Raw genomic sequence first — 18,650 nt, 5'->3', positions numbered from 1 at the left:
ATGCAGAGGCCTTGGATTCAAGTAGTGGCTAACCATTCATTTAAAATAATTTCATGTTTCCCTCCACCAATTCTCTGTGCTTCCAGTGCTATTATCAGAGCAATTGTGGCAACATGTTATTCAGAAGATGGCAGCCATTGTCTTTTTCTTCAGGGCTGACAAACTGGTTTTTAATCAGTGTTATTACTTTACAACGGGAATAAAAAGCACGTTTGTTTTTTATTCCCCATTCTGTTTTTTTACATCATGCATTGATGTCAAAGTATTGATCCTTTCCATTTTAAAGTTAAGGGTCAGATCGCGACAGAAACCGATGGATTTTCCACACAAACCTGAAAATGAATGCTGAAGTTTGAAAACATTTTTAATAGAAATAAAATTTTGTATAAAAAAAACTAAACATGCTTCACACACTTCATTAGTTTTCATGAGGTTTTACAAATACATAGTCAGATAGCCAGGCACTGTATCTTTTTGTACATTTTCCCCAATTTTAGGATATGTCAGGACATAAAGCAGACATCATCAATCTATTTAATAACATACATTAACTTGCCATTTAATTTGGTCAGCACTCACATTTTATTCTGCAACACAAATGGTGTTGAAAGTAATACAGAGGGAGGCATGAAAAGCAGCATTGAATTCACGACACAAATAACCCCACAATGTTTTTCCCCAAGACATTAGAGGGCTTTTATACTGCACGAAGCCAACTATTAATCTGTTCAGCGAGCTCTGGGTGATTGATAGAGATACTGCATACTTTTGCAATTAGATTTTCATTTGTTGAAAAGCCTTACAACTTCCTTACACCTCCTCCTTATCATGAGAGTGCCTGAGGAGGACATGTATAGTAATGAATTTTCTCAGTGGCTGGTCCATTATGGATATCACCTTTAGGGCATATTGCACAATCCTCTCAAGGGCATACTTCATCTTAATTCCCCTCCTAATGGATCTGTACAGTTAAGCTTTACCCTTACACCACGTGTGACCAAGAGAATAGCTGGTGGCAGTGATGGGGGGGTTGGGTCCATCCTGGATGACAGCTTACAGTGAGATCCCCTGGCTAAAATACTGTTTGTTTTAACCACGAGCCACCGTTTCAAAGCACATACAGGTATGCGGAGGGCAGTGGCAGCCGTAGGCTAGCTGGTAATACAAATCATGGCCTCACTTAAGCACAGATAAATAATCACTCACTAGACCTTCACCATTGGAGAACAGTTTTTAACGCACAATAGGCTCAGGCCCAAACAATTCTTAACAACGCTGCAACAGAGTTTAAACGCATTCCAAAGATATTGTTTTTTCTTTTTTTCCTGTTTTTTTTTTTAACAACACAACACAGGATGTTGAAACTGGCATGCTCAAAATCGGCAGAGACCATCTTATAGGTGTAGTCATTCTTATTAACTCAGTGGAAACCTGGCAGAGGAAGAAAAAAAAACAAAAAAAACATGGAGTCTGGTACAGATTTGTTGCATCGTTGAGATGATCAGCAGTCCTTTGACTCGTAAGACCGGACCACATTTAGAAATCAAAACAAACACAAGCCCCTCTGAGGAATCCATGGACCGTGTGTTCATGCCTTTTTGGTGTTGATTAATCCCTTGTGATGCCTTGAAGGTTTTAAGATTAATTAGTTTGCGAAACTGGCAGACAACGTTGAGAACACCTGAACATTTTCTTGACTTGAGTTCGGTTTCAGTCGGCGCTGCTCAAGATGACAGAAGTCTTTGAAAGAGGGCATAGCTGAAATGTAAACACTCAAAAGGAAAGCTCCATCCTTCAATCTCCGGGCCTCTGCCATGCAAGTGTTTGTCATTTTTCTTTTTTGTGTGTGTGTGTGTGTGTGTGTGTGTGTGTGTGTGTGTGTGTGTGTGTGTGTGTGTGAGGCAGACAGAAGATGGAACCTTACATCGTGTCCGTCCCTGTGGTTTCTCCTCGCCACGTCACGTCTTTGGGCAACGCTTCTGTGATCTCCACCCGAACGACGACACATCCGTTTTTATTTTTTATGTTATTTTTTTTGCCAGCCGTGTGAATTTCCGCTGCGTGTTTTTCTCCGTCAGGGTGGGAATCCTGAATTATGATAAGACCCTCTGTCCTTTAGATTGCATGGTTGCTGTAGCTGATGTAGGTTTGCTTTGTTGAGAAAGCTGAAAGAGAAGAATGAGAGAGGTGAACTGTTTAAACATATGAGGCGAGGAAGACGAGGCCGTTTGTTCTCCCAGTGTAACAAGATGAAATGTCAAATAACGGCTGAAAATGAGACTTCAGTTGCTGTTCAGCCCTCGTGCTGCAGTGTGTATCATAAATGCCAATAGTTCCTGAAAATTCCTCAACTCCCTGTCTGTATGTTTGCCCTCAACACATGCCTGCATCACTAACAACAGACGGGGGTTTCAGCAAAGCTCACTGCCCACCCCGCCACCGCCTTTTTCCTCCAGCTATCAGGCCTCAACTTTGCAGTTGTCTCCCCTGACTGTGCGAGCTGATTCGCTGAGGTGGAGCAGATAAATCCTGACATATCACCACCACATCTCGGCAGCTGTGGGAGCTGGCCCAGACAGGAATTTTTCAATTTCATCAAGCCATATATCCACAGTGGCGATGACAATGACAAATGGTGCTTATTCAAATAGCCATGCGCTGTGCGGCCCCTGTAAACGGTAACCCCATCAGGAGAAATTGCTGCCGGCTATCAATTCTGCATCTTTGCCTTCTCGCCACTTGTTGTAACAAAAAGCCCTATTAACCCTCCGAGGAAACTTAAAGCGATAGCATAGGAATTAATGCTGCGCTGTGTTTACGTGGAGCTGTTTTGATGGGCCTCGCCGCGGCGTGCAGCTGTTGGTCCCGTGCGTTGTCACGCAGCTTTTATCGATCTCAGTTTTCTGTATTAACAGTAAACACAGTGTCAGCTCTTTTATTCTCCCGTGAAGAAGGGGAGCATTACTCAGTACAGTTGCTGTAAACAGTAAGGAGTAAACACCGCTTTAAAATGTGTGACAGTTCCTCGTTCGTACAGGTCAGAAGGATAGAATGTCTCCATGGTGACAGACGTGACCGATTAAAACCTTTTCCTGCCCGAGGCGAGCCGAGGACGAGCGTTCTGGATGTCACACGAGTGATTTCTGCTGACTCAATGGCTGAAGTCATTATTTACTTCGCTTGTATAAATCCAGGGTGTGTTACTGATACAGTAGAGCCAAGCACTTTTATTAGTATTGAGATTAGAGTCGGATTATTTACGATGTTTTCCATCTCTGGCTGCAACCATTGTTTTTCACTATTGATTGTTTTTTTCAAATAATTGTTAAATCTATAACAATCTTAATCAGTAAACAGTGAAAATTGCCCGTCGCATTTTCCAGAGCCCAAGATGAGGTCTTCAAATGAGTGTTTTGCTCAAAACTCAAAGATGTTAAATTTACATAAATATAAAACATTAAAAAGTCCAAACTGGTACATTTAAGAAGCTGGACCTCATAAATGACTCAGCGTTTTAAGTAGTGTGAGTCATTTATGAGTACTTTCACTGGTATTTAGATGAAGTTGTTTTTAAAGTATTAAAACACATTAAAATTCTTATCTGGACCACAATTTTCCTCTTTTTTCACAGTTATTTTTTATGGCCTTCAGCTTTAGTCAGCAAGTGCAGAAATGTTGTCTTTCTTTACGAACTACAGCTGAAACAAGTCGATTAAGTTAACGGACGATTCATTGTGAAAACTGATTCATTGTCGCTGAGTCATTTTTCACTGAAAACGACGTCAGCTGGTTGAAGCTGCTGACGTAAGGCTTTGTTTTTTTACTGTCACATTGAAGTGAATGTATTTGGGGTATTGACTGTCGGTCAAATAGAAATGAGACATTTGAAGCAGTCAACTTGAGATCTGGGAATTTTTTCAGTCTTCTGACATTTTATGAACTAAATGATTGTCTCGTCGACATAAATCCTTTTATAAGGACCAGCAGCTTTCTTGTTCACTGCGGCTAACCTCACACCAAACGTTAAAGAACTACTTTGTTATTCGATACTTGAACAAGACTTCAGCTACCAAATCTGTCAGTTTTCTGTTGATTGACAAGCCAATTAGTCAACTGTTTGTTATGAGTGTTGGGCCGATGAATGAGAGTGTAGGGCCCCACAGTCAGGACATCGGCGCCCTCTGCCTGTCCATCTGTGGTTTCAGACGGATAAATGACTCTCATTAGGGAGCGTTTATTGCTTTTACAGTAACGTGACGAGATGTCATCGACTCGAGTAACGTTATCTTCCCTCCTCTGCTCCGCCCCATGTGTGGAGGAGCTAAGCCCCGCCCTCGGGGAAATGCAGAGAGAAACCAGCACGATAATGACAGCAAAGCAGAGTGAAGTGCATAAATTAGGTAAATAAACAATATTATGTTAATCACTGCTTATTAATACTGCAGTACAAGTGGGATTTATCGCCCACGATGTTGGCTACTTTTTGTAGGAACGTCTCATAACGACAAACGCTGGTTCAGTTGGATTGCATAAACTCAAAATGGTTTGAGCTCGTATGCCAGACTGGACCGAAGCTGGAAACCAACCCAGCCCCTTCTGTTGGAGCAGTCGTTGTCAGAGCGCTGGGGGGTGAAATTTCACATGTGGCCACTTAAATGAAATAATGATGAAAATCGCATTTGTGAACATCAAAAGAAAAAAACAAAGGAGAAAAAAAATCAATGATTCCCACTTGACATATTTTAAGCGTCTTATTAAAGTTGCATTGTTGAACACAACTTCACCCCCACTCACATAATTAGGATTTCTGTAATGGCTCCCTCTGAGTGGCAAACAATACACCCCCTCCACCCAATCAGACCAGTCAAACAGTGACACATTTACTGGCTTCAATGAAGTGTTAAATAACATGCTGCACATTTCTACTCTGCTTCCCATCTCTGCATCAGTGTGTTTGATTTACAGACACTGAAGGCCAAAAAAAGAACTGTGGGTTTTCAGTCGACGGCTCCCTCATTAGCATCTCTGTACTTACATTGTGTTTCCAGGCTTTCGCACAGCTCGGTCTTGGCTTCTCCATTGGGTCTGAGTCCAGCCTTGGGGTTGAACTTGTTGGACATGGTGGCGGCGGTAACCACGGCCTTGAGGCTGCGTGTGCGCTTGGGCACATTCTGCTCGGGGTGGAAGAGGACCACGTAGACCTTAGGCATGTAGAGCAAGCCGAGGGACACCGAGGCGCTCAGGCTCACCGAGATGGTCAGAGTGGTTGTTTGGATGTACATCTGCAGGAGGCAAACACAGAACATGCACAACACAGACAGTTTAGGCCTCTTTTGGCTCTGGAATGTGCAGATTTTTTCTATATGGGTAGTGGCCTGTACAGTAAAAGTGACATCTGCTGTGTATCGTTCTAATTAGAGCGTCCAATGACCCGTTTGTTGGCCAAGCTGTTGTCGAAGTGGTTTCTTCTGTGTCCAATAGCGGCTTCAGAAATATTTAATGCGAGCGATGTTATAAAACTTGTTTTAAATTAGCATCTCATCTGCTTTTACGGCGCGTCTGCCAAACCAGCCAAGGCCACCTTGTTTGTTTTAATTTTCTGCCATGCTAGTTTTAATATGGCCATCACGTCAACCTGAACACAGATTTGATAACGCCACTCGACTGGATCCTATTCTGACTCATAACGAGCAGGCTCGTAAAAAGAGAAACAAGCTTGTGAAAATGTTACACATGGTGAGACCCTCTGTATCGTGGGGGAGGGCAACTCTGAGTATCATTCTCACTCATTCCATTTTAATTGTTTCCAAAGCTGCAGCAAATTAATGAGTCATCTTCAGGGAAGCATCAAAGAAGGAAAAGCTCGGGTAATTTCTGTACATCGTACTGTGTTGTGACTGCTCGGCTTTCCGGCTGAGAGGAATTATCTTGTAAGTTGTCTTGCAGAAGTGAAGATACCGCAGACTTGAATGCATCCAAACATTATGACATTCTCAAGTAGAGATATCAGAGATTTCTGATGCGTCCCACTTGATGAAAAGAAGTACATAAGCATCAACAAACCGCTGGCAGTTACATCTGAATAAAATAAAACGTGACCTACTGACCGACTTTAAAAGGACATATTCGTGTGTGTGGTTACACGTGTTGAAGAGCTGCTGCAAATATGCAAAAGAACAAAATAATCTAGTTTAAGGTATTTATCTTGACTTCAAGGTTAGCAGTCAGAATGGAGGGAAGCTGTCCTGTTCGAGTTGATCAACACTGCATGGGTGCAACAGGAAAGCAGCAGACTGACTGTTTTAAATGGGTGATGACTGATCGCGTATGTATGACCTGCTTTAGTTGAAAATCTGTATCCCGTTGTTGTAGCTTTGACAGTAAGTAACGAGGAGAGATGCAGCAAAGACGCACTGAGCCAAGTTCAAGGTGAGAGCTGCTAAACAACATCTGATAGGAAGTGTCCTGTGGCCCAGAACCGACCCACTGCCTTGAATTTGAGAAACTCAAAAAAACACTAGATGTAGGTGAGCTCATCATCTAACCTGAAACTCATACTGTACAACCAGATAATAATGTTTGAGACCTCCACTTCCTGTTCTCATTTAGGAGGGCTACGTCACAGTGATGCAGGGTACAGTATATTTACTTTAACCTGGGCAGGAGCTGGCAGTCATCATTATCATCTGAGGAAAACAAGTCTTAGAAGAGAACATGAAAGGCTGTTATTACTGGGCTTTGCCATGCAGATAAATGCATCGTCTTCCAGTAAACAGCACAATAATCACCCAAGTATGGAAGCGGATGAAGTTTAAACGTAGTTTGCCTCTCTTGCTCACCAACCCTGATCCAGATTTCATCAGTAAGCAGCACCAGCCTCTGGTCTCTATCTGCTGCTATGGGAAACATACACTATCACCACATTTTTTTCCACTCAAGGTTGGTTTGTTTTTCTCCTTTAAAGGTGTTTAATAAGGCTAACTCTCAGGTCTGTCTTCTAACAGCAGTTTACTGAACAGTAGAATCACAGAAAGATTTCTTTAGATTAAAAGAAAAAAATCCATAAGGGCTACTTGTGTCTTATTTTCTCTGTAGGATGAGAAAGATTTTCAATATAAGAGACTTGTGTGGGTGAGAGGGATCTTAATCTCAGTGGACAGGTGGGTGCTGGATTGAAAAGGTATATTATAGTTTACGTCACCATGAGAACTGATTTACAACTGTAATTAAGCCGCTTTCAATACATGATATAACCTTGCACTAGCAGATGAGGATCAACGTTTTCTGGGGCCATGATATAAAACCCTGACTCAAACAGGCTCTCATTCACAGCCTTTGTACCTTTAACTATAAATATTTGATATGATTCTACCTTTAGAGCGGTCTCTCTTCCTTCTGACTGGGCGAGTTTTCTTCAGCTACTGAGACTCAATAGATGCCTGCTGGTTCTTCATCAAAGCACAGTAACATTTAGCTCCCCAGATGTGACTCCTGCCTGAATACTTTGTTTGTTTTAATACTTTCCACTCTCCACGGCGCTTTCCCGCCCAGACTGCCTGCATCTCAGCTCAGCCAGTCCTGGTACCATGTGGGACCGCTGGCTGGAGAGAACAATGGAAGAATGGAGGCTATTTGAGAGGGGGACAGCTGCAGTGGTCCCCTCCCCGCTGCAGTGAGCTGCTCTGGGCTCGCTTCACTGCTGCCTCAGGGACAGACTGTTGAATCCGAGCTGTTACATGACGAGAGAGAATAAAGGTTCTGCCTTTCAACCGAGAATAACCATCTTCAAAGTCATCCATGCGGTCAGTTAATTGACCATAATTTGAAAGAGGGCTCAGGGACAGAGCTGAAATAGTATTAAGATATTTAAGTATAAAAATGCTTCAATATATACATCACAATACGATCAGATTAATTCACATTCAAGCATATTCTGACGATAAGTATGGACAGGCCGCCATGATTTCATTATCAGAACGCTGTGAAAAATACTTAAAATATGACCAAGGTGACAACTTCAAAAGCCATTTTCTCTGACCAAATGTCCAAAACTCAAAGATATTCAACTTCCAGTGACAGAGAAAGATGGTGAATTCTCACACTGGAGAAGCTAAAAACCCCCAAAATGAATGAATCATAAAATATATATATAAAAAAACAAAACAGAAGTTCCACTGTTACACATTAGATAAAAGCCCCCACACATAAGTAAAGACCTGTTGTTAACTTTTAACTATGATGTGCTTTAAAATATAAGTGACAGAATTACTTTAAACAATAGTACAATCAGAGTCTGACTAATACTGGATTTATGGATTTTTCATATGCAAATAGCATAAACATTAGACTCAGATCCTTTACATCTGTTGTTTAATAGACAGACTGAGTGTGACAGGTTACAGTTACATGGATCACATATGACAAGCAGTTTGTAAATGCAGGTTCTGCACAGAAACACGACAACATCCAAATATGTTTAGGATAAAATTTGGATTTCTGTTGCATATCGTCTAAATTTTTACATTTATACACATAGATAAGTATTTTAAGTCATTTATATATAAATCCTGGAATACATCTGTGAATCGTGCATGTGCACTGATTGAGACTGCTCTGACAAACTATGTAACTGCTTCACAAATGATCTCAAACTTATCTTTGGCTTTTCTTTGCTGCAATTAGTTGTTATTTATCAGCTGACGTATGCTGATGTATGCACTGATGCAGTACATCTGCAGCGAGCTAAAAAGCAAATCTTGGCTGATATACCGGCCCTGCTAATTTAACGGTCTAGCTTGAAACACAATTTGACCTTATTGCCACATTATGATTCCACCACGAGTCATGGTAATATTGAATTACTGCCAAGTCCGTACTTGAAACGCAATATGCTCCTGTCTGCTTCTGTCCGACAGCCACTTGATTAAAAAAAACCAAAAACCTCCAGCTTCATCTGTACTGCTTTATGTACAGTAGCTCACAAATGGAGTCCTGTTTTCAGTGTCAGAGCAGCTCCTCCCATCAATCCATTCATTTGTTTTGTCCTGATTGCAGTGCACCTGAGTGTCACACACACACACCAGAGCTCATAAAAATGAGTCGCTGTACATCTCACACACCGATCATCACACCGCCATTAGCAGATCTTGCCTGAGGCAAAACATAACAAAGAAGCAGCAGCGTATGGCGGCATTAATGACTGAACAAGAAATGATGAAACCGACCCATCGGTACATATATGATGAATTCTCTAAATAAATCACTGCTACAGAGAGTGCAACACAAGTGAGCGCGAACATCTGTGACGATGGTTAACGTGAGATCAATGTGGGGGTAAATAAATGTAAACGGATCCTGTTTTCAGCCTGGGCCTCTGGAGCGCCTCTGCTTCGGGATGCAAACGATCAAATTCATTTAGACGGCATAATTCCCACTCTACAATAAGCTACTGCCTGATTTACCAGCATGCTATGGAATCGTTCAGCAGAAGGGTTTGCTGCATGACAATTCTCTATAATTGCACTCTAATTAAGCTAATAAACAAATAGAAGCCTTAGGGGACACAATAATATAGCTTCATGTGAGAGAGTAATTTATAAAGATCACAATTCTTTGGCCTTGATTAGCTTCACAGGCTGTTCACCCATTATTGGAACACCCAGAGGTCAACAGCCAAGACCCAGATGACTGCTGTGCTGCAGGCCTAATGAACGCAATGACTGCTCTCTGAAGTCCAAGATGACGTCTAGCTCCTCTGCTCTGGAGCATCAGTCTTCATTCTGTATTATTGGGCCAATGGGACGCTATTGTGAATAACGCTGTTTATCTTTGCACTGAAAAGCAACACGGAGAGAAACAGGAAAGGGCCGGGTTGGTAACAGGTAGCAGGGAGGAACGCTGAGCCGACACAGTCATGAGTGCACTCCTGTCTGACATCTGGTCTCGTTGAACTCGCTGCAACTCCCACTCTTTGTCTGACTAGTGCGCTAACAGCAGTTTTTTTTTGTCGTGGAGTTGGCAGTGCCAGCGGTGTGATGGAGACTTCATAGAGAAATAAACAACAGCACTCAATTCATCGGTCCATTCATGCACTTGAAAAGCAGGACCTCTTTTGTGTGGGTTGATTGAATTTGAACTGAGCCTATTGTGCGGAAGCCTCATTCCCATGCATGCTATTGTCTGACGTTCCTCCTCCCGCCTCTGTCTTTGAGGCAGCCGCTGATTTAGACTGTTTCTCCAGGTAAGCAGGTGTCACTTCTATTCCTGAAGCTAGCATAAAGCACGGTGATCACGCTCCATAGATAGAGCAGATGTCCCTGTTTGAATGATAGAGAAAGCCTCCCGTGGCATTTGTTACATTTATCCTGGCACCAGATGACAAATAAATGACTGTGCTTGTAACGCTGAGGCAGGGGCCCGCTGTAAACTGGTGATGAGCACATAGGCGGATAGATAAGGTAAATCAAGACCCGGAGGAAGTGGAGCATTTAATTGCTCTGAAAGACATGTCAACGTGGGCTGTGAAGCTTTGTGGGGCCTGTCATTTACAGTACGATGATTATGAGGTGTGTTTGCTTTGACATGTTAATTCCTTAAATAAGAACATTGTTTATGTAACAGCTCAGAGAATCAGTCACAGGGTTTTTTTTTGTTCTTTACGTGAAGACTAGCGCAGCAAAACTGAATACTTTATTTTAAGGCAGGAAAAAGCCCTTCAGGACAATACAGTGAAGCGTCTTCTGATCTGACGCCCCGAGGATGACATAATCTGTCCTGCCAAAACTAGAAATTGCTGTTAAAAATCAATGTTTCATGGTCCAACAACGTTACAGATGAGGCTTGGTTGACAGGACTTGGTTAGGATGAGGGGAAGATTACAGTTTGAATTAAAATGACTAGTTCGTGAAGGCTAGGGGACAATAATGACTACATGGTTAGGGTCAGGGGTCAGAGAATAATAGTGGTGAAGGTTCAAAGACACCAACATCGAGTGTCAGAAGGAAATGGGGAAAGAACTACAAACACTCCGACTTCCTGCCTTTTCCCTCCATAATAATTTCACGCTACTTTTTTCAGAATCAGAATCAGAAAAAAACTTTATTGCCAAGTACGATTTTACACAGACGAGACATATCTATTAAAAAGAAGCTACTAAAAAAGTACAAAATATAACAGTAAGTAAAAAATATAACAACAGTAAAAAATATAACAATAAGCAAAAAAATATAACAATATAAATATATATACAAGTCTGTTTATTTTTTTTTTAAACAGTAGCACAGTCTGTTTTTCAAAAGGAAGTCAAAGCAGAGCGTTAATGTAACAGGGTTACATAATAGGGTTATGGCAATGTCAATGAGACAAACAACGCGCACCAATACTCCGAGGCAGCCGTCCGTGGTGCCATCTTGCTAAATAATGCGTCCTCTTTTGCTAAATTTGTCACTTGTAGCTAAACACATGTTAATTTTGGAGACTTCCTGAAAATGGCAGATGCTGTCGTTTTTCTTGGGGTCGATCTCTTAAAGCTACAAAGAGAAATTTTCCAAATATTCTTCTTATTAAAAACTCCACAGGCATGCGAGCGAGCATCCCGGGCGTCGTCCATAACAGTGACATGACATACCTAAGACTGAAGGTGACTGACGAGTTAATAAAGTTACTGCAGTTTAACCAATGCTGAGGAAATGTTGGCTGCTGTTGCAGACAGTCGACGCTGTAGGGGAGCTCATAGGGAGGTCACATCCTTTGGATTTTCCTTGAGTCCTTAACACAGAAATAAGTCCACAGGCTGACATAAACGACTAAGAAATTCAGGGAAGGTGCCATTTGTTAAGTATGTTAAAGTCTGTTTCCGCACTGGCAATGCAAAGCGATTCATACATGTAAAACACAGACATGGTATGTTTAAAAGCAGTCTACAGCAACTGAGCAGCTCCGTGCTGTGTGATCTGACTAGACTAAACCATATTAGAGTGTTAGAGTTAAATTAAGTTTTTTTGACTCGACACTCAAAGGCCATTATGGTTATATATTAAATATGATTATTCTCTCTCAAATGAGGAAATAAAAAAATGTAGGACATTTCCCTGAAGCAAGATTTCCATTTTGTGCTCCATTTCATGTCTTACCTTAACAACGCTCGGGGCAATGGTAGAAGTTTTCCAAATGATAAAAGTGGAAGTATCTCCCAGCCATGGTGTGTACAGTTTTCTACAGGAAATAATAATTAATGAGTGACTAATATATATTTATAGCAAGAAGCTGAGAGTCTTACGGGTGAGAGAAGTTTTTCAGGGTTTGTAAATTAAATTCATCTGAGGTATGAAGGAGGAGGAAGAAGAAGAAGAAAAAGAAGAAGAGGAAAAAGAAGAAGAAGAAACAAAAAGTAGGACTTGGCCTTCAAAGATTTTTTTTTTTCCACTTCTGTTTTACTATTCAAAGCCATGCTAGCTAATGGATTACCTCATCCTCCAAAAAAGCTGTTCAATCTCTCTGTGATTGTATAATTCTCTTTCATCTTCAGAGAGAGGAGATGGAATGATTAAACAAAGAACCCACTGATATCCACGGCTGCTGTTGACATGCGACTTAAGATGTGCAATACTCGCATTAAAAAGTAATGTGGACTTGCACTGCTTTTTCTTTACTGTGCTTGATGATCAAGAACGTATAGTGATGACAGTTGACATTTCAGTGCTTTTTCCTGAATATTTTTCTGTAAATGTAGCGTTGAACAAGCCGCATCTGTTTAGCTCAGCAGGTCTCTCATTGTTTCCAACATGTAGATGCTGTTGCTCAGTTTCAGTGTTTACCACTGGATTTATGGGGTAAAAGGAGGCCAATATGCAGATTCACACTAGTTTAGACTTTGTGGCATGAACACAACATGCGGCATGTGAAAGTTATTGTACTGCTGGTCACACACTGAATTATTAATGTAATTCAATTGGCTGCAGTCATGTGCTGATTTTCTGGATGCTGTAGACTATAGAAATTATTTTCAGATGCTGAGCGTGACACAATGCACACACTTGGTCTCTCAAGAACGTTTTTCCACAAAGGTAACTATCACAGCCAGTTTTCCAGGCCAGCATTTTGATGCATTGTTTTGTTTAATCCCAAAGGGAGGGAGGTAAGGATTAATTTGTTGCATCTGTCAGACCCATGCTGGCACCGCTGATAGTGTCCATGCCAGTATGAGGCTTTTCCCTCACCGCTGCCCTCTCTTGTAGCCGCTGAGCTTTTGTTACACTGCCAAAAGACCTCTTTCAACTGGATCTACACATTTCTACTGTGCCATTGTTGTACCCCTTTGGCTTTGTACCCACAGTGTCTCCACTGATTATGAGTTCCAAGCCCAGCCTCGATTTTCATGTCCCTTTTGGATCCCTCTTGTCCTGTAACCTCCCAGTGTTCCCACTGGATGTGATCCAGGTCCGCAGTTCATGAGGTCGGGCACATTGATTTGACATGGGAATACGAGTGTGAGCTTGTGTTTGGGTGAACAGCTCATGGGTCTCTAATGCACTGTGGCGTAAAGCTATGTGTGAGTCATAGGCTTGCGTGCAGAGTTATTAGAGAACGCGCTCATGAAACTCTGTCCATGCTTCGTAGGTTGTTAGTTTATTTGAAATATGAGGCTTCCACATGACTTCCCCTTTTTAGTTGTTGTTTTAGCTGCAGAGTTCTATTAACTATTAAATTTCTGAAATTGCTCTTGTCAAAAAAGCCAAGTGGAATACTTTAATAAGAAAATGAACGCTGGCGTGCGGCGCTGGGCTGAGGTAAAAATTTAAACACAGCTGAACTGCAGTTTCAAAATAAAGTTGTGTGGCAGTGGAAGAAGTACTTCACAAATAAAAGTACAAAAACATCATCAGCAAAATGTAATTAATGTGTGCATCAAAGTAAAAGTACTCATACACAGCCCCTGTCAAAGGTAGATGATGATATAATATACAGTATCATTCTTATTTATGCATCAACATTTAAGCAGAGCTGAAATGTAGCTGACGTATGTGGAACTAATTATAGCTGCCTAATATACTCTTGGGTAGTTCAATCCTGTCGTCTCCAACCTGTGGGTCAGGACCCCCTCAGAGGGTCACAAGACAAATTTGAGGGGTCAAGAGATCAGGATGGAAAAGCATATCAAATTACTCCCCTGCCAAAAAGGTGGAACGGTGGTTTTATTTGTAACAAAACATCAGATTTCACTTGTTGATCATATGTTTTATATGTAAAATGTATTGCTGCAAAGTAACTCTAGATGTAGTGAAATGTAGTGAAGTAGAAATATAAAGTAGCACAAAATATCAAACATAAGTATCTCAGATTATACATAATTACCACACTTGAATAGATGGGCTTACTTTCTTTCCACTGCTGCTACTGCGTAGTTATGTTTTAAAGCACCTGCAAATATGACCATTATTACGACACTGTAACATTCTTGTGAATAAACCGAGAAGAAAGAAAGAAGATAGAAATTAAGAAGGGAAACTAATTTGATTTGGAATTAAAGAAGCTGACGTGTAGCTGTGAAGATTTCTAAAATCCCTGAAGTATTGCCATGAATTGAAAACACACAAAAGAAGGAAAAATGCATTACAGCAGTGAGCTTACCTTTTCTGTGGACTGTGAAGTGCCAAAGAAGATTGGGATGAATGCGAGCCAAATAATGCAGGTGGTGTACATGGTAAAACCGATGGGTTTGGCCTCATTGAAGGTCTCCGGCACCCCTCTGGTTTTAATGGCGTAGACTGTACAGGTGACCATGAGCAGCATGCTGTAGCCCAACAGGCAGATCAGAGACAGGTCAGAGATGTCACACTTGAGCACACCACGAGCCATGGTCGGGTTAGACGTCCTCTGGTCCTCATAGTCAATAATGGCCTTGGAGGGATCCACAGCAAACCAGATGCACACCCCGAGCAGCTGCACTGAGGCCAAGGTGAACGTGATGACTAGCTGGGAGGCTGGAGAAATAAACCTGGGTGCGCTGACAGACATGGTGCCCTGCTCAAAGATGCGGTAAATACGATTGGTTTTGGTGAGCAGGGCGGCATAACTGATGCTCATGCCCAGACCCAAGAAGATCCTCCGGAGCGAACAGATTCCTACATCGGGGGTGGAAATCATCAGGAACGTAGTGGCATAGCAGAGGAAGATGCCAGTTAGCAGCACGTAGCTCAGCTCTCGGCCTGACGCCTTCACAATGGGAGTGTCGTTGTAGCGGATGAACGTGACCACCACGAACACAGTCGCCATGATGCCAACGACCGCGATGAGCACAGGGATGACTGCCCACGGAGAGCTCCACTCCAGTTTAACAATGGGGATTGGAACGCAGCCCGTGTGATTCTCATTGGGCCGCAAATCAAATCGGCACATCTTACACGTGTAGGTGTCTGCCTGGTACTGATAGCCATCGCACCGCTCGCAGTGCCAACAGCAAGGGATGCCCTTCACAATCTTCTTGCGCTCGCCGGGCTGACAGGGCAGGCTGCAGATTGAGGACGGGACCTGACGGACACCGCCGGGCCACTGCATCGAACGCACCTGCGAAGGAGGCAGAGGGACACAGAGAGTGAGACAAAGAGAGAGGAGAGGAGATTTGTAGAGCACTAAGCTGGCCGTGTCCTGTAAAGCGGTGGCATGGAGAGGCGGTGATGCTGTATTGATCAAAAATGATCCCCAGCACTCTTGGAGGTCAAGGACAGTCCTCAAAGCGGTTACTTGCTGTTTGGATGTTTGAACCTGGCCTGAAATTCCATTCTGTACGCTCCCATGCTACTGGGTTTTATTATTTATTTGAGTGAGGTGTGCAAAAGGGCAAACGAGGGGTCAAATAAAGCTTTCTTCATAGCTTCAGCAGAATTCACCTGTGGGTGGTCAAATTATCTAAAGGGCAAGACACAAGAGGAAACGGCAAACTCATTGTTTTCTCTACAAGCAACTGACACTGTCTTTTTTTGTTTTTTTGTTTTACTTTAAGTAGTTGTTTGTGTTACAAAAATCAATACTCAGCTGTCTACGATCAGAGGAATGAAAGATAAATTCTGTTTCAGTATGCTGCAGTCCTTTGCGGATTTTCCTTTTCCAAGCACACTTGTAAAGATAAATTAAATTCATCATTTCAAACGGGTCTGCTCTCTTTAATGTTATCAATTTTATTCAATTGTGGCAGTTCATTCAAAGCTGGTAAATTTGTCTGTAAATGTGCATTTAATTAAGAACTCAAAGAACACTAATTAAAATACAGCCGGCTTTAGAGTCAGAATTGGCACGCTCCACAGTAGGTGCCCACCACAACCTCGCTTTCTTTTTTTTTTTTCTTTTTTCTTCCACGGCACATCTTGAAAGAGGTACAGAAGGAAAAGCTCCTCTCAAGTTGCTTCATGTGTGCAATGGTTCTCTCTTGTGCCTGCCCTAGGCCTCCTCTCCATTTTGTCAAGACATCATTTGTTTGGTTCCTTTATGTAATTTACTGTTATAATGCCGATACTTCATCACAGCCGCAGCTCAAAGTATTGTTTTTGGAAGTCAGTGATGCCGTCTGGAGAGATGATATTAAATATGTCTGTCCTTAAGCTCTCATGGCTTTCTTTTCATCACAGTCTGCCCTGTTAATCATTTAAAGCGCCCTCTGGATATTTACACCTTTGAAGATGGCACTAAGCGCTATCAAATGGTTTGGGAGGAGTTAGAGAGCAAACGCACAGCTGCAGAGCTGGAGAAAACAGCTTTCCAGAGAAGGATTTTCCCTGCAAACACTAACACAAACACAACACTTGTAGGCTAAATGCCGTCAAACCTTTTGTGAAGATAAGTGAGGGCGTGGAACAGAAAAGGCAATGCTCACGTTGAGATGGAGCTGATCCGTCCAGTGGCCAATTATTTTGTATTCGGCCGTTCGGTTTCTGATCTGGTATTGGTAGATCTCGTAGCGTCCGGGGGCATCTCCATTCTCATTGAAGAGCACTGGGTTGCCAGCTATGCCTACATGAGAGAACAATCAACGTCACTTCATCATGCAGTGGAGTGAGCGTGAATGTGGCATTAAAGCATGTTTCCTCAGGAGAACATGGAATTCTGTTCATAAAGGACAATTCTTAGACATTTTCAGCGACAGCTTTCAGAGCCTGTGCCTGCTATGTTTCTAGAAGTATGTGCGGTGTGGAGGATTCCCATGGTGCCCATTTCCCTCTGACGTCATGCTCAGGCTGGGAAGCTCAAACGCTGTTATCAAAAAGGATAATGTCATACTGCTGCGTTTCAGGTCACATGTTGCATAAATGTCGGGAATCTGACAAATCATTATCATTTCACTGCTTCCCGATTGATCAGCACCTGATCAGACGATGGATAGTGAAAATCCAGAGGGACATCGGGTTACCTTATGAGATTAAACAGCATGTTTGAAAACCCATTAGACAACAGCTAACATTAGCATTCAACCACTTCCTAGCTAGCTTTACTGTCTGATTGTGTTACATGATACAAGATGCGCAAATTTATTCTGAAATCAACGCACACTTTGGACACATTTATTTAAGCCTGGGAGTAAAACGTACCCTCATAGAGTTGTCATGAACGGGGAAATTGGCCATGGAAACAAAAATTGTTGTTTTTTACCACACTGTAAACATGTTTATTTCTGCTGTAAAGTTGGGCATTTTAATATGGGGGTCTATGGGGATTAACGTGGTTTTGGAGCCAGCCTGAAGGTGCCATTCAAGGACCTGAAGTTTTTGGCACTTCAGAGTTGGCTTCATTTTCCAGGCCTGGAGGTTGCCACTCTGTCTCATGTGAAGCCAAAATTCAAAGTCAGCTTATTATTTTTGGACTAAGTTTGTTTTCAGCTTGGTTTGGTTAAGGCAATAAAACTGCTCAGTTATGAAAAAGCCTGGCAAAACTTTATTTTGACCTTTTCACAGATGAATAAAAAATAGATTAGATTAAGATAAAAGATTATCCTGCCAGAACCTTTTTTCACTTGTTCTTAGGCCATAAACACAAGAGAGAAAACACTTCAGATGAAAATCAGCAAATGCATCCTCACATTTTTTCTCACTTGCCTCACAGGGCTTCTGTGGTGGTTGCCATGTGCAGATTTTGTAGAAATCTTCCAATATCAACATTTTCTCAGGCATAAGGGTTGTAAATACACACACAGTGCACATATGCAGACCCAGCTTGCCTTTTGCAACCAGTTTTGTGCTGCTGGCTACCGAGCAGCATCCATTAAAGGGAAACTGCTGATTTTCAAACAGCTCTCTATTACTACAATGTGAGTAGTATATGTGAATGAACAGAACTCTCCCCATGTTGCCTGCACCCAGACCTCCCTGCTCATTCGCTGCCTATAGGGCTGTTGTGCTACAGACTGTACTTCCACATGGCTTCACGGACAAAGAGTATAGACGTCAGGGCAAGAGAGAGAGCCAGCCCTCGCTTTTCAAAAGAGGGGCCGAAGCTCAGATCAAAGTGTTAAACTCGGCAGTGCTGGTTAAATATCAATATTCTGTTACTGTTAAATGTGCTCAGAAACATATTTCAGTGCATGAGAAAGTTTGCGACCAGATGAGCCAAAACCAAGCACTGCCCGACTAGCGGCACTTCACCCACCAGCAGGAGCATTATGG

At 42.1% G+C, this 18,650-nt stretch overlaps 1 protein-coding gene across 1 annotated transcript in view; it reads right to left on the bottom strand.

Annotated features, from left to right (window-relative positions):
* Window positions 1-278: 278 nt before the first annotated feature.
* LOC139329251 (metabotropic glutamate receptor 4-like) overlaps window positions 279-18,650 on the bottom strand; it is a 152,054-nt gene continuing 133,682 nt past the window's right edge. The window contains exons 8-11 of the mRNA XM_070959449.1: window positions 16,868-17,004; window positions 14,629-15,564; window positions 5,036-5,282; window positions 279-2,165 (exon numbers count right to left, since the gene is read on the bottom strand). Coding sequence (XP_070815550.1) covers window positions 2,116-2,165; window positions 5,036-5,282; window positions 14,629-15,564; window positions 16,868-17,004 — 1,370 coding nt within the window. The 3' untranslated portion in view covers window positions 279-2,115. The remainder of the gene's footprint in view (window positions 2,166-5,035; window positions 5,283-14,628; window positions 15,565-16,867; window positions 17,005-18,650) is intronic.

This window comes from Chaetodon trifascialis, chromosome 3 (genome assembly GCF_039877785.1).
Source record: "Chaetodon trifascialis isolate fChaTrf1 chromosome 3, fChaTrf1.hap1, whole genome shotgun sequence".
Taxonomy (NCBI): domain Eukaryota; kingdom Metazoa; phylum Chordata; class Actinopteri; order Chaetodontiformes; family Chaetodontidae; genus Chaetodon; species Chaetodon trifascialis.
This window is presented reverse-complemented; position numbering and strand designations above follow the sequence as displayed.